Below are 14,036 nucleotides of genomic sequence, written 5' to 3' on the forward strand. Positions count from 1 at the left end.
GTAGGGACTTATTTCTTCTCAGGGAGCTAATGAGCTCCCGGAGGATAGCACGGGTGTCTCCTCCATCAGAATGGAAATGCCTTCAGGCCAGTTGTTTTGTTTGTTTTGGCCACTGCCTGGCATGCAGGATCCTAGTTCCCTGACCAGGGATCAAACCCTTGCCCCCTGCAGTGGAAGTGCAGCATCTTAACCACTGGACCACCAGGGAAGTCCTGGGCCAGGGCATCTTAACAGGGACCGTCCTAGGGGTACTGGCTGGGTCTCACCCATCAGCCAAGGACTCCACAGGGCAGAGGCTGAGTCTCTGCCTTTCGATAGGGGGTCCCTGTTACCTCTGTATCAGATTGGGTTCACCTTATATGAACAGCCCCTACAATGCTCTGCCCAGGCCTATGATGCCCGGGACATCAGTCACATGAGCCACCCAGAGGACACCCTTGTGAGGCAACTGCCCGGGCCTGCCCTCACTTCCCTACTCCCTCTTCCTCCCCATCCAAACTTAGGGGCTACTCCTTGCTCAGGTGCTAGGAGTATTAATAGCGTTCATAGTATTAATGATACTACCAATAATGCCCATATCTTTAATACTAAGAGTTAATAATGCTAGTGATCAATCCTAGTAATTCATCACGTTAGCTATAGAGACTATATGGGACTCAGGTGGACATTCCTATCTGCGGGAAATTTCAGCCCTGGGAGATAGAAGCGTCAGGGGCAGAGAGGTTCTGGGCAGGGAGTGGGTGTTTCTGGGCCTGACCACGGTTGGGGGGCATTCCCGGGGGAGCATTCCCAGGGGGCAGCAGCTTACCCTGTGAGCAGTCCTTGCCAATCCATCCAGGGAAGCACTGACAGGAGCCATCGATGGGGCTGCAGGTCCCGTTGTTGGCACAGGAGCAGAGCTGGGCACAGTCTTGCCCAAAGTGCCCTCCAGCACACACTGTGGGCACAGGACAGCCTGGCACCTGCCCTCCCACTTGTACTCCTCAGACCACCACCCACAGCTACACCCCCAGAAGTTCCCAGGCCACAGCCATGGCCACCTGGGGTCACGGATCTGAGTGGGAAATGCCCACCTCAGCACCCCCATCACCCTTCTCCATTTCCACATCAATGAGTTCCCCCTCTTGTGTCCACAGCTGCATTCTTCAGGAGCCTCTAGTAATGATTCCCTCTGACAGGAACGAACTGAGGCCCATAGGGGTAGAATCACTTGACTTAGGTCTCACAGACAGAAGTGGTGAGGCTGGGAATCCCACCTCTGCACTCAGTCCAGTGGTCCCTGCACTGCCCCGCAGCCTTCTGCCTTCCATTACCACACTTGTGTCAGCATCACTGATCTCACAACTGCCAGGGCAGGGAATGTTTATAGCTGGAAGGAGAGGGACAAATGCAGGGTGGCAGGTCTGTCTGCAGTTAGGTGGCTGGAGGACCGGCCCCGAATGTCTATCCCTGTCCCCCTGTTTCCTCTGTCTCTCCAAATCCAACCTGTTCCTTGAGCCTCAGTTCAGCCTCCTCCCCAGGAGAGCCCTCCTGGGTCCACAAGGTGCTCTCTTCCACTGAGCTCCCATGGTATTTCCACCTTGAGTCCTTTGTAGGATTTTGATCCCGGCCCCTCCTGGAGGAGTCATTCCTTGGCTCCTGGAGGAAGGGCTGGTTTCCTCAACAAAGCTGCAAGCTCCTTGAGGACTAGATATGAGTGTTCACCGAGCACCTCCCTCTCAATTCCCTCTCAATTCCTCCTCCACCTGCTTCCTACAGCCTGAGCTCTCTAAAGCACAGCTCTCTTCATGGCACTCCTATGCCCTGCTCAAACATCCTCAGTGGCACCCTAGTGCCCCAGAATAAAACCTAGATCCTAGAGATCAGCACTTAAACATACCTCATCACCCAGACATTGGACCACACACCACTTTCCAAATAACACCCCATGCCTTTCCTCCTCTGTGCTTTCACTCTAGCTGTTCCCTCCCAGAATTTCCCTGACCCTCATGCCCAGCTGTGGAAATCCTACCCTGCCTACAAGACACATCTTAAGGGCCACCTCCCCGATGATCCCTCTGTAGTAGACAGCTAGTCCTTCAATATCAATTCTCTTCTTCCTTAGAATTAGTTTTAACTGGGCGTATGGCCACCTGCACAGCGAGGTATGACCACGTGACTACATTCTGACCAGTGGTAAGTGGAAATGCGTGCCTTTATTTGCCCATTCATCCTTCCTGTTGAATAATAATGTGGATTATGGATGAGAATTGTGGGTAAGATAGCTGGCGCTCAAGCAGCTACCTTTCCTCAGAGGTGGAAGCCATGTGCTGAACAACAAGATAGAAGGAGCCTGGGTCCCTGACATCTATGTAAGCTACCCTACCACTCCCTAGTGGCCTACTTCTGGATCTTTGCTTTTCTTTCTGTCTTTTTTGTTTTTTTTTTGTAAATGTGTGAGGGACACAAAGCTTGTCATCTTCAAGTCAGTTATTTTGGGTTTTTATGTTACTTATAGCTGAACTTAATCCTAACAGATTCACCCCTCTTCTCTGTTCTGGGAGGCTATGTCCCTGTTTGAGCTTCTAGGACCCTCTATTAGTTTCTTCCCTGGTCTTCTGTTACCGTGGCTTGTGAGCCGTTTCAGGCCAGGCCTGGGTTCCACCCATGTCTGTACACCCACAATGCCTGGAAAAACAACAGGTGCTCAAGGCACGGTGGCTGAATATGTGGAAATAAACTGCTGCCCCTTCTCCCCCGACCCCAGCCCCCAAGTTCTGCTGGGAAAGGCTGAGCTCAGAATTTTCCCTTCTGGACTGCAGGCTTTATGAGGGCAGGGAACTTGGCTCTCTTGTTCTTTGCTGTGTCTGAGTGCCCAGCACAGTGCATGGCATACAACAAACACTCAGGAACTATTCCCCAAATGGCCAAAACCGGCCCCAGGAGCAGTGACATTCCAGTGGGTTCTGCTGGAATCAGTGACCCCTGTCCCTTCGAGCTCCTCTCAGTTTGACATGCTCCCCTCAAAGCCCAATTCCAGCTGGCCCTACACCCTCCAACATGGCCTCCTTGCATCCCTGTTATGGGGGAGGAAGTCCTTGAATCCCTGAGGCCCTCATTTGGCTGAGCCACACTGAGCATCAGGGGAAGGTGTTGATTCTTAAAGAAAAGCAACTTCCCCAGGCCCATATCTCTTGAAATTTGGGCTGGCACCCCTCCCTTAGGCCACACTGCCTCATATTGTTGGCCCTTCCCCAACTGGATGGTGGGCACCTGGATCTGTGGCCACTCTGTGCCTCTCCTGGACATGATTAGCAATTGAGACAAACAATACCAGGCTCTCTAGCCCAAAGCCTTGGGTTTGGATACTAGTTTTATTTATGTATTCAACAAACACTTCTATGGCACTTTTATGTACCACTGTTCTGAATGCTTCACAAATATTAGTTCAAGTAACCTTGTAATACTCTCATTATTACATATTTTCATTATTACTAACTCTACAGATGAGGAAACTGAGGGACTGAGGGGTTAAGTAACTTGCCCAAGGTCACACAGCCAGGAAGCTCTGCCACTCACTGGCTAAGTACCTCCGAGCAAACCACATCACCCCTCTCAGTCTCTGTTTCCTCATCTTTGAAATGGGACTGATAACCCTCACCCACTGGCCTTGGGCTATAGTTAATGGTTATGGGCACGATGGCTGATTTGGGCCCTGTGCTCTTCCCTAGCAAAAACCTTAGCTCCTTCCAGGGCAGGTCCACTGCCAGGAGGATGACATGCATCTCGCCTGTTTGCAGCTCAGCCTCCAGCTTTGGCTTCCTGAAAAGCAGTTCACCCAGCATGCTCTTCCCTGCCTCTGGGAGGTACATGATGTGGGGAACCCATCCCCTAGTCCTGGCCCTCTGTGGGGAGCTGGGTGCCAGAGATGCTCCACTGACACCCATCCTAAAACCAACTCTGAGCTTCTCTAACAAGACAGTCTTATCTTTGAAGTCTTTCTCACATATGCAAGGCTGACAAATTCACCCACAGAGCTGCTAATGTGATCAGTCTAATACATTAATTGGTTAACTTCTTAGCTGAATCAAGAGTGAGGCAAAGAGAGGGGTGGTGGAGAGAAGGGGGACTGGTGAAAAGAAAACATCTGGTTGTATTTAATCTATGTTTAATGATTCTGCATAAGCAGTGTCTGTAACTCGCTGGAAAGCCAGTCATTAGAAAGCGTCAGTTCAATTTTTTACAAGGTTTGAGACTTAACCAGGGCAGTTGCCATTAATAGCAAACTCTGTTAGATCTATGTGTGGAAAATACTCATTAGGCCAGCGGGCGATAAATCAGACATTGCAGGATGTGAGAGTTACTCCTCGGGCTGCTTAGGTCCTAATTTAGACCTGGCCTATCTGTATTGACAGCTGGGTCTCCGATGTTTAATAAGTAAACCTCGACCCGTCAGGTTATGATTAAACTGTCCTAGGAGGACTGCAAGCAAATGAAACTGTCACGTATGTTTCCCTGGGGTCCAAACTTCTCATGACCTCAAAGCATCAAGGAGTTAACTTTCCACTCATACATATTAATGGCCCACACACTTAGAAAAATAGCCGAGCTCAGTGGTCATTATTCATCAAAAGAATCCAGTCCCCTGGGAGGCAGTGAGCTCTCAAAGGAAGTATTTAAGCAGAGGCCAGATGAGACGCTCACAGATGACCTTGAAGTTGCTTTTAGCTGTAAGTTTACCTTATACTAAGATCCTTTTGCTCCTTACAGGTTAAAGTACAAATTCTGCAACCTTGTCTTCAAAACTTTCCAGGAGTCCCCAGACTACCTTCTCAGTCCCCTTTGCCATCCACAGCCCCTGCATCCTCCTGCCATTCCCTATGGCTGGATAGTCGCATATGCACGCCTCTGTGCTTTGCCCAGATTGGTTCCTCTACCCACAATGCCTTTCTTCCATCTCTGCCTTTTAGGCTAAGGCCCAGCTGAAGTCCTACACGGCACGGAGCCATGCCCCAAATCCACCCTGCCTTGGCCTAACTAAGCCAGGGACAGCAATAAGCAATGGTGTGTGACGGAGCCAGCTTCTACCTTCACACTGGCTATTAAATATTCGGGAATTTCACGACCGGGGTTAAACCATTGGTACCTTAGAATCAGCCATGGTGGGAATATCTACAGCATGGAAATTTGCAAATGACACAGATTAGGGCTTTCCCCCGCAGAGAGCCAGTTTAGCAGCACACCAATTCAATAAGCTTTATCTCCCTTTTCAACTCCCGTTGAGTGGAAGAGTTGGCTGGAGTTGGTGCTGTGGATTCTGCAGCTGAGACAGGAAAGCGTGTGGTGCGGGATTAGTGTTGGCCTGAGTGTGAGGGGAGAAGGGCTGGGAAGTTGCCATCTCCAGCGAAGCCAGAACTGTCTCCTCTGAGCTCCCACAGTGTTCTCTGCCTTTCCCACTTGGCACTCAGCACAAGCCATTTGGGGTCACTTCATATGTGGACCTCATCTACGCTTGTTTCATTTTTTTATCCGTTTAGACTGGGCTTTGGAGTCAGAATTTGTTTCTCAGCTCTGCAGCTTCAAGCTGTGAGACCATGGAGAAGTCATTTAACCTCTCTGAGCCTGTTCCTTCCACTGCATAATGGCTTTGTCTCACACCCCGTGGTGTGTCCAATTCTTATTAAGGTAGGTCTAAGCCCTGAAGAGCCAAGGAGCTGCCTCCACAGAGTATGATGAGAATCCTGAACCTTCCTTCCCTGCTACTTCCCTCCTGGGACTCCTCGTCTCGCTGGTCCACACACCTTCCCCCTGGAGACAGTACCTTGGTTGCAGAGGGTTCCGGAGAATCCGGGGAGGCACTCACAGATGCCGCTGGCGTGATGGCAGGGCCCGCTGCTGTGCACACAGAGGGGGCACGGCTGGGCGCAGCTGTGGCCATAGAACCCAGGGGCGCAGACTGGAGGTGAAGGGGAGAGGGTGGTCAGCAGCCCAAGGGGCCCCAGCCAGCCTGGCTACTTGTCCAGTCCCACACAGCGATGAAGAGAGGCTTCTCAGAAGCATGGGGAGAGTCGCGTCTGCCCCACACCTGGGAGGGCCCGTCCCTTTCTAGAGAGAGAAGTTGTGGTCTGGTCTGGTCCTATTTCTACTGGGGAGCCAGGCTAGGCCCTGAACTTGGGGACAGAAAAGTCAGGGCCAGGAGAAAGGGGATTAGAGGGAGGGATTTGATGGGGACTGACTGTGTAAGCCCAGCCTCTCTCAGGCCAGTCCTAGTTCCAGCTGGGAAGGCTGGGGAGGATGAGCTGTCCGAGGTCTGAGGGGTAGGGTCTCAGCCTTACTTCTCTGGCATAAGGGTCCTCGGAAGCCCGGGGCACACTCGCAGCTCCCGTCCTCTGGGGAGCAGGAACCGCCGTTCTCGCAGCTGCAGGACACGGAGCAGTTGGGGCCCCAGCGACCGGGTGGACACGTGCTGTCACAGTGGATGCCTGTGGGCCAGAGGTGGACTCAGGTCAGTGGTAAGGGGCGAGGGTGAAAGGAAGAATCGGGGGGGGGTGGGTACTATGCAGTAAGAAGAGGTGGAGGCAAACACAGTACATCTGGGAATATGGAGGAGAAAAACAGAGAAGCTTGGCTGGTCAGGGAGGGCTTCCAGGAAGAGGTGATGCCTGAACTGAGTCCTAAAGACCAAGGAGGAATTGACCAGAAAAAGGAAACCCTATGTGCAAAGAGCAGGAGGCAGGAGAGAGAATCACGCCTTGAAAGATAAAACAGCATAGTGTGGTTGAACCATAAAGTACAAGATGGGATACGGCAAGAGATGAGATTGTGGGCATCGGAAGGGATCAGATCATGAAGGGCTTCCTTTGTCTTTGACATCTCAGCTGGAATCCAAGGTTAGTGCAGCAAGTGAGTGCCATTATAGGGGCTACATGAGCTGGGAGTGAGTTACCTGCCCACCCACGTTAGCCCAGGAGCCACGGATCCTTGCTGGGCCCTAGCCAACCAGCCCCTGGGCAGTGGCTTAGAGAGTGGGTGGGGTCTTTTCAGATTCTTTTGACCAGAGTCCTCAGTGCAATATGTATTTTATATCAAATGTGCACACACATGTATAATAGAAACCAACATTTTGCAAATGACATTTACTGTCACTGTGATGCAATCTGATGTTTTCTCTGCACTATGATGCATCCTATGTCCTTAAGAAAAAAAAAAAGCTAGTTGTGACCCCCAAAATTGATTTAATGACCTTCAGTTTGACATACAGTGGCCTATGCGGGAAGGGATGGAATCTGTCAAAAAGAGAAGCAAGGCCTACATGGTCTTTTTGAGCTGAGAGAAAGGAAATTATGTGTTGGGGTGATTACAGCCTGAAGGCTGAGAAGAATTTTAAAAGGCCTGAGGCTGGATGCTCAGCTCTGGCGTGGGGTTTCCTCCCAGGCAGAAAGGCTTCTAGTCCGCCACGTGTAAGGTGAATGGACCGTGGGGACCCAGGAGACCAATTTGGTTTTGGAAGGCGAATATCAGAGGCTCAGAGAGGAGCAGAATTAGTTTAAAAAGCACGTCTGCCTTGTTATAAGGAAAAGGGATCGTGAGGAAGAGGAAGAGGGAGGAAGACATTCAGGCTCAGTGAACAGAGCCGGCCCTAGCAGCAGCAGGAGAGCGGTGGGACCAGTTTCGAGGCAGGCTGGAATTATCCAAGCTTACCTGGGCGGGTGGGGAAAGGCGAGGGGGCGGGACAGGGAGAGGGTGGAGAAGGGGGGATGCAACAGGCTTTACTCTCCTCCAGCACCTCAGTCTAGCCCCTGCTCCCCCCCCCCCCCCGCGCCCCCCCCCCGTACGGGGGGAGCCACAACTACTGAGCCCATGTGCCACAACTGCTGAAGCCTGCACGCTTAGAGCCCGTGCTGGCCTCCCTCCCTGTGACAGCTCAATTCTGCAGCAGGGTGGAGGCTTCAGATGCCACTCGGCGGGAGATAGGCCTCTGAACGGAGGGAATGGGGTGCGCCGAGCTTCTTCCTGCGAATACAGTCTTTGCCCAGTGAGAATCTGGTGGTCACATTTCCTCCTCAATGGAGGTCTCTCCCAGTGGAGTCTCAGGTACACAAGAGGTGAAGCCCGCACAAGCAACACGGATGGACCGAAGGGGAGCCTGGGGCGAGGGAAACCACAAAGCTGTTTAAAACCAAAAGCCATGATCTGCCCCAAGGAATTCTTTGGCCCGTGGTTGTTGAAAACAACCTGTTCAGACTGCAGGCCGAGGGACCCTGCTGCTCTTGGGAGGCGCCCTGGACCATGGAGGAGCTCCACTGTCTGACGGGGGGCCTCCAATCCCTCCTGTGCAGCAAGCACACTTGGTTAGGCTGCCCAAGGCTCTTTCCCATAGTCGTAGGCTTTTCCCTAAAACTGTATGCAGATATTACTGTGATTAATAAAACACAATGCATGCAAAAGCACCCCTGAATTCATGGCAGCTTGTTGCTGTCATGTTTTCCCCCAAATCAGTGGATGTTAAAGGTACAGCTACTCTCACGTGTGGGATCCTCCAAATGTTTTCATGTCAAAAAGGTGTCCTCGCGCTTCCCTGGTGGCGCAGTGGTTGAGAGTCCGCCTGCCGATGCACGGGACACGGGTTCGTGCCCCGGTCTGGGAAGATCCTACATGCCACGGAGCGGCTGGGCCCGTGAGCCGTGGCCGCTGAGCCTATGCGTCCGGAGCCTGTGCTCCGCCAACGGGAGAGGCCACAACAGTGAGAGGGCCGGGTACCGCAAAACAAAACAAAACAAAACAGGTGTCCTCTTTTTTGGAGATTAAGAACCACAGGTGTAAGGTGATTATGCTCAGATTGCAGATGGCTGCAAGGGCCTACTGGGTTCTAGGATCTGCCAATTATTCTAGTCTAGGCCTGGTTCTGTGGGTGTGGGGCTCCTGTTTGAGGCTGTTATATGTCCCAAGAGCTCCCTGGAACTTAAGACATTGGCATCTAAGTGGAGAGAAGGGTCCAGAGTTTCCCCTTGCGTGGAAAAGCTAGTTGCACCGGTGCAGTCAAAGGGCTTGACCTTGGCCTAAAGGGAGGCTCTCCAACCACAGCTTCTGAAGAGGAGTGGTATCATCAGTTAGTTGCCTTCTCTAGGCCCTGTTCTCCCTATTGTTGAATGGGGATAATAATCCCCCTTAGGGGTCCTTCCCATTCTTACCCTTAGGGAATCTCTTTGCTTTATCTTTCAGGGCCTCCTACACATCCACACTGGTGGGTAAAGCTAGGCTAAGAATCTATATATTGTGACCTCTAGTTCATGTCACAAGGCTAGCAGCAATTCAGCAGCCCACATCCTTCAGGGACTGCTTTGGGTTTTGGGGTCTTCCTTCTCCAGGAAGTCTTCCTGAATGTCTGCCTAGGGATTCAAGCATCTATTTGATAGCGGCATACAACTTTGCCCCTATCATTTGAATATTTCATATATATGTGTCCTGTGAAGACAGGGACTATGGCTTCTTGACACTTCTGACTCTCTTTATCCAGGTGCTCCTAATGGGCAGGGAAATGATCTTGGTCATTTTTGTATCTCTAGTACCCAGGACAGTGTCTGGCACACAGTAGGTGCCCAGGGGCTACTGCTGTTGAATTTTGCCATTTACTGCTGGGCCTAGCACAGTGCCGGGCACGTGGTAGCTGCCTAATAAAGACTCGGTGATGGCTCGAGTCAATAAATGCTAGCTGAATGAATAAATGGTTCCCCTTTACAATGCAATCCAGTGTCTCCCATCCTGTTGGCACTAATGTCCTGAGACCTTGGGCAGCTCCCTTTCCTCATCTGTAGCATAGGAGGTTGGAGCGGAACATCGTCAAGGTCTCCTTCACTTCAAGGGGAAAGCCCATACATGGTTATAGGCCAGCTCCTTTCAACTTATTTCAATAAACACTGAGTAAGCACCTACTATGTGCAGGGCACGGTGAATTAGATATCATGCCAGTCAAGAAGTGTGTGGCTAAGGGGGGCAAGGGGAGAAGACATGTACATGCTTAAAGCAAAGAGAAACAAGTGTTGAGCCTAGGCACAAGCAACATGCCAGGGTCTCAGTAGTCAGCAGTGGGTGGGGAGGGCTTGCCGAGCAGGGGGCTGGGGCCTTTACCCTGCGCCCTCACTGTCTTTCCTTGGTTTCCTTCTGCTTGACAAATCTCAGGACATCAACTGCTCCTTTGAAATGACTTCAGGACCATGTTTGGGGAAAGTAGTTTTAGAACAGCAGAGACCTTGCTGAAAGGTTGTCCATCAAAGACATAATTTTTAAGCACCAGATGTCATTGAAATCTTATCGGTTCACTCGAAATTAAGGCAATGAAAAATTAAAATGGATTTCCATTTGGCTCCAGCTAAGAGTCTAGGGTGCCAGTAACCAGTGTAGAGCCTAGCTCTGTACTAAGCGGCAGGGCAAGGGAGTCAGGTTGGAGATGCTACAGAGGAAGCAATGTTCCCAGCCCTCAGCTGCTCAGAAACTTTCTGGTTGTGGAGAACAGAGTTTGCTCAGCAGCCTGGTGTGAATTATTCATGTGAGGACCTGCACTGCCAGCAATGCCTGTATTTCTTTCTCCTTGCTGTCCACCACTTTGGGAATGGCCAGTGGGTTCATTCTTGTAACATTGACACTGTATTTGTGGCTTATACTTACTGAGCACCTATTATGTGCCAGGCACTGTTAGCGCTTACAGGTATTAACTCATCTAAACTTCAAAATGATCTTGTAGTTATAAGGATTATAATTACCTGCATTTTATGGATGGAGGATTCAGGCCCTGAGAGGGTAAAGGACTCGCGCAAGGAGGTCTGGTGCCAGCTCTGTGTTCTTAACCATTTCTCAGTGTGTGGCAGGCAGTGGATACAGTGGTGAACAAGGCAGATGTGGTCCCTGCCTCCACGGAACTGATGGTCAAGGTGGGGGGCAGATAATAAACAAATCGTCACTCAAATCAGAGTTCAGTGACAATTGAAGTAAGTACAGCAAAATGCTGTGAGAATTAAAGGGGCTTTTTCATAGTCTTGGCCAGGTTGGGGAGGTGGTAGTATCAGGGGGAGAGAGAGCCTTTCCAGAGGAAGTCATCTTTATGTCGAAATATGATGGATGAGAAGGTGTTATTAGGTGAAGAGAAGGGGAAAGAGTGATCTAGACAGAGGGTATGCACATTTGAGGCCTGGAGTCAGGGAGGGTGGTTGGCCCAGGTGGTGGAGTGAAGTGAGTGATGGGAGGGCGCAAAAGAGAGGTGGAGGAGTTGGGCAGGGCCTTACAGGGCCATGTGGACCCCAGGTCACTGTAAGGATTTTGGATCAGTGTCTTGGGAAGCCACGGAGGCACCCTGAGCAGGGACTGATGTGAATGGATCTGGCCACCATGTGCAGAGTGGATGCAGCTGTGCAAGAGGGGAGGCCCACAGAAAAACGGGAGGCCGAGGTAGTGCCTGCTGAGAGATGGTGCTCAGTGGGCGAGGGTGGTGGCAGTGGCTGGTGAGAAATGGATGGATTTGCCATCTATTTAGGAGGTGAGCTGCCAGGACACATGTAGGGGCCAGGAGTCTGAGCCTGGACTAAGGAGAAAGTTCCCTGTCCGCCTCTCCACCATATCCTCTGCAAACACAGGTTGAGCACCCACACCTCTGTCTGAATTTTTTAAAACTGGTCTGTCCCTAGCCCTTAGAACAGAGCCTGCACATACTAGGTGTTCAATTAATATTTGTTTACTCAAAGGGAATGAAATGGAGAACTGAAGCCCGGAGGATATAAAGAAAAGATGCATATGTGGGAAGCAAGAAGAAGAAAAGGTGAAGGAAAAAAAGAAGGAACAGTCAAGAGAAGCAGGAGAACACCAAGAGCTCAGTTTCACAGGACCAGGATGGTGGCATGGCAGAGGGGGTTACCTGTCCATCCGGCCAGGCAGCAGCAGTGTCCTGTGACGGGATCGCAGCCGTCGGCGTGGCTGCAGTCACAACGCTCACTGCAGTTCAGCCCAAATGTGCCATCCTGTGGAGAGAAGGGGGAGAGAGAAATGACGAGACTTAGACCCTCAGAGGTTCTCACACTTCTTTTAGATGTTGATGACAAAACTGAGCCACTGCCCAACAAGGATGAAGAGAAACTGGGGCTGGAGCACTGTGGAGGCACTTTTTATAACTGGGGATCCAGTGAAGCTACTCCAAATAATTCTTTGGCTGCATTACGAAGAGTATGCAGTTTGGAAGGAGGGAGGTGTTGGTCCTGCCCTACCTCTCAGTGGTCAAGCTCAGAGAGCTGTAATGATCATTAGTTAAAATTGTAAATGAAAATGCACCTTGCAAATTTTTAAACGTTGATCACATGTGAGGAATGACTATGATTTTTTCTTTGTGGGTAAGAAGGTGGCGGTCAACATTTGTTGTGTGCTCATCAGGTATCAAGAGTCTCATATAATTCATTTCTCTTAATCTTCACGACAACTCTATGAGATGGTTCCATTATATTCAAAATTTAAAGATGAGGTGAAGTAACATGCTCCAGGTAACACGGCTAGGATGAGGCAAAGGCAGGATTGGAACCCAGGATTGTAGGACTCATTCAACAATATCCTATCAGTTGGTTTAACTTAACTTGTATCTTAGACTAAGATCCAGGGATTAAGTCTCGGTGGGTTATTACTGGATAATGCTTGGTTTAGTCCTCCCAACCTTGATCATAAAATTATAGACTGTTGGAACCAGAAAGAAGCTTAGACATTATTATCAAGGAATGGCAACTCTGATGGATTAGTAAGAGCTGTCCTGTAGCACTGTGTCAAGAAGGATTCTGAAGCTGCATCTGGGCTCAGGTAAATGTGCCAGAGTCAATAATGTTTCCCAAGAGCACCCAGGGGAAAGTGAGGCCACATCACCATATCTGCTAAGTATCTGTCGTTTTATAGATGAGAGGGCTGAGGCCGGAAGTAGGACAGAGAGGTTAGAGCTAGGGCTGGGACCTGAATCCAAGTGTCCTACCACCTGTTCCAGTGCTCTGTGCACCTCTGTGGACAAAAAAACTACGGGGAAAGGGCATAGGGGGCTGATGGGCCCACCCCGTCCTTCCCCGCCCCACACTCACCGGGCAGGGCAGTTCGCAGTTTTCCCCCAGCCAGCCAGGGGTGCAGAAGCAGGAACCATCGGTGGGGCTGCAGGCTGCTCCATTGGCACAGGTGCAGCTCTCGTTGCAGTTCAGGCCCCACGTCCCACTGGGACACGGCAGGGTGCAGTCGAGGCCCTGCCACCCTGAGGGGAGGGAACGAGGCTGTCACCTCTCCATCTAGGCCCAGCATAGCTTTCTGCCCACCACCCCCCCACCAGCTCTGTACAAGGCATCACACCCAAACCACCCCTTCTCTGATTGCTAGGTCAGAACACATTCCACATTCGGAGTCCACCGAGAAACACAGCAAGGCTGTTGAGAGAGCGGGGGCTAGAACCTGGGTCTCCTGCCTCCCGGTTCTCACTGTTTTTGCCATAGGTGGGTGATCCCACCTGGGACAGGGAACCAGTGGAGGTGGAGAGGGCTATCTGTGCCGAGGGTATACTCAGGAAACTTATCTCAGGGCCCTGTGTTTTGGTGATAGGCTGATTTCCCCATTCTGAGCCTGGTTACTGGCTTGTCTGCCCTCAGATCCATTTCTCCCCTTCCCCTTCTCTGTTCTGTATCCCAGGGGGCTGACGCCTGCAGCTGCTCCCAGATGGGCTTGCCAGTGGGAGACCTGGCCAGTGATGGGAGGGTGGGAGCAGGAGAGATGCCAGGTATCTCCTCTTCCTTCTCTGCTATGAGCAGGGCCTCTGGTGGTGGCTGTGTCTCAGTGCTCCAGCACCATCTTGCAGCCCCTCTGCCCACATCCCAGCTCCCACCAGATGGCCCTCACTCCCAGGCTCTGGGAACTCCACTTCGTCCCTTTGTCCCTTTCACCCTAAAAGTGGTAGCAACTGTGGGAGAAGCTACTACTTTCTGGGTTGCTCACGTTCCCTTGTAAGTCCTTTCAGCTCTTCTAACACTGTGGTAACAAATCCCCTTTATTACATTCCT

At 51.1% G+C, this 14,036-nt stretch overlaps 1 protein-coding gene across 1 annotated transcript in view; it reads right to left on the reverse strand.

Annotated features, from left to right (window-relative positions):
* MEGF11 (multiple EGF like domains 11) overlaps window positions 1-14,036 on the reverse strand; it is a 247,823-nt gene that overhangs the window by 21,413 nt on the left and 212,374 nt on the right. Inside the window, exons 11-15 of the mRNA XM_007448126.1 lie at window positions 13,077-13,240; window positions 11,885-11,987; window positions 6,315-6,461; window positions 5,801-5,935; window positions 809-937 (exon numbers count right to left, since the gene is read on the reverse strand). Coding sequence (XP_007448188.1) covers window positions 809-937; window positions 5,801-5,935; window positions 6,315-6,461; window positions 11,885-11,987; window positions 13,077-13,240 — 678 coding nt within the window. The remainder of the gene's footprint in view (window positions 1-808; window positions 938-5,800; window positions 5,936-6,314; window positions 6,462-11,884; window positions 11,988-13,076; window positions 13,241-14,036) is intronic.

The sequence above is a fragment of the Lipotes vexillifer genome, unplaced genomic scaffold (assembly GCF_000442215.2).
Source record: "Lipotes vexillifer unplaced genomic scaffold, Lipotes_vexillifer_v1.1 scaffold713, whole genome shotgun sequence".
Classification (NCBI taxonomy): Eukaryota; Metazoa; Chordata; class Mammalia; order Artiodactyla; family Lipotidae; genus Lipotes; species Lipotes vexillifer.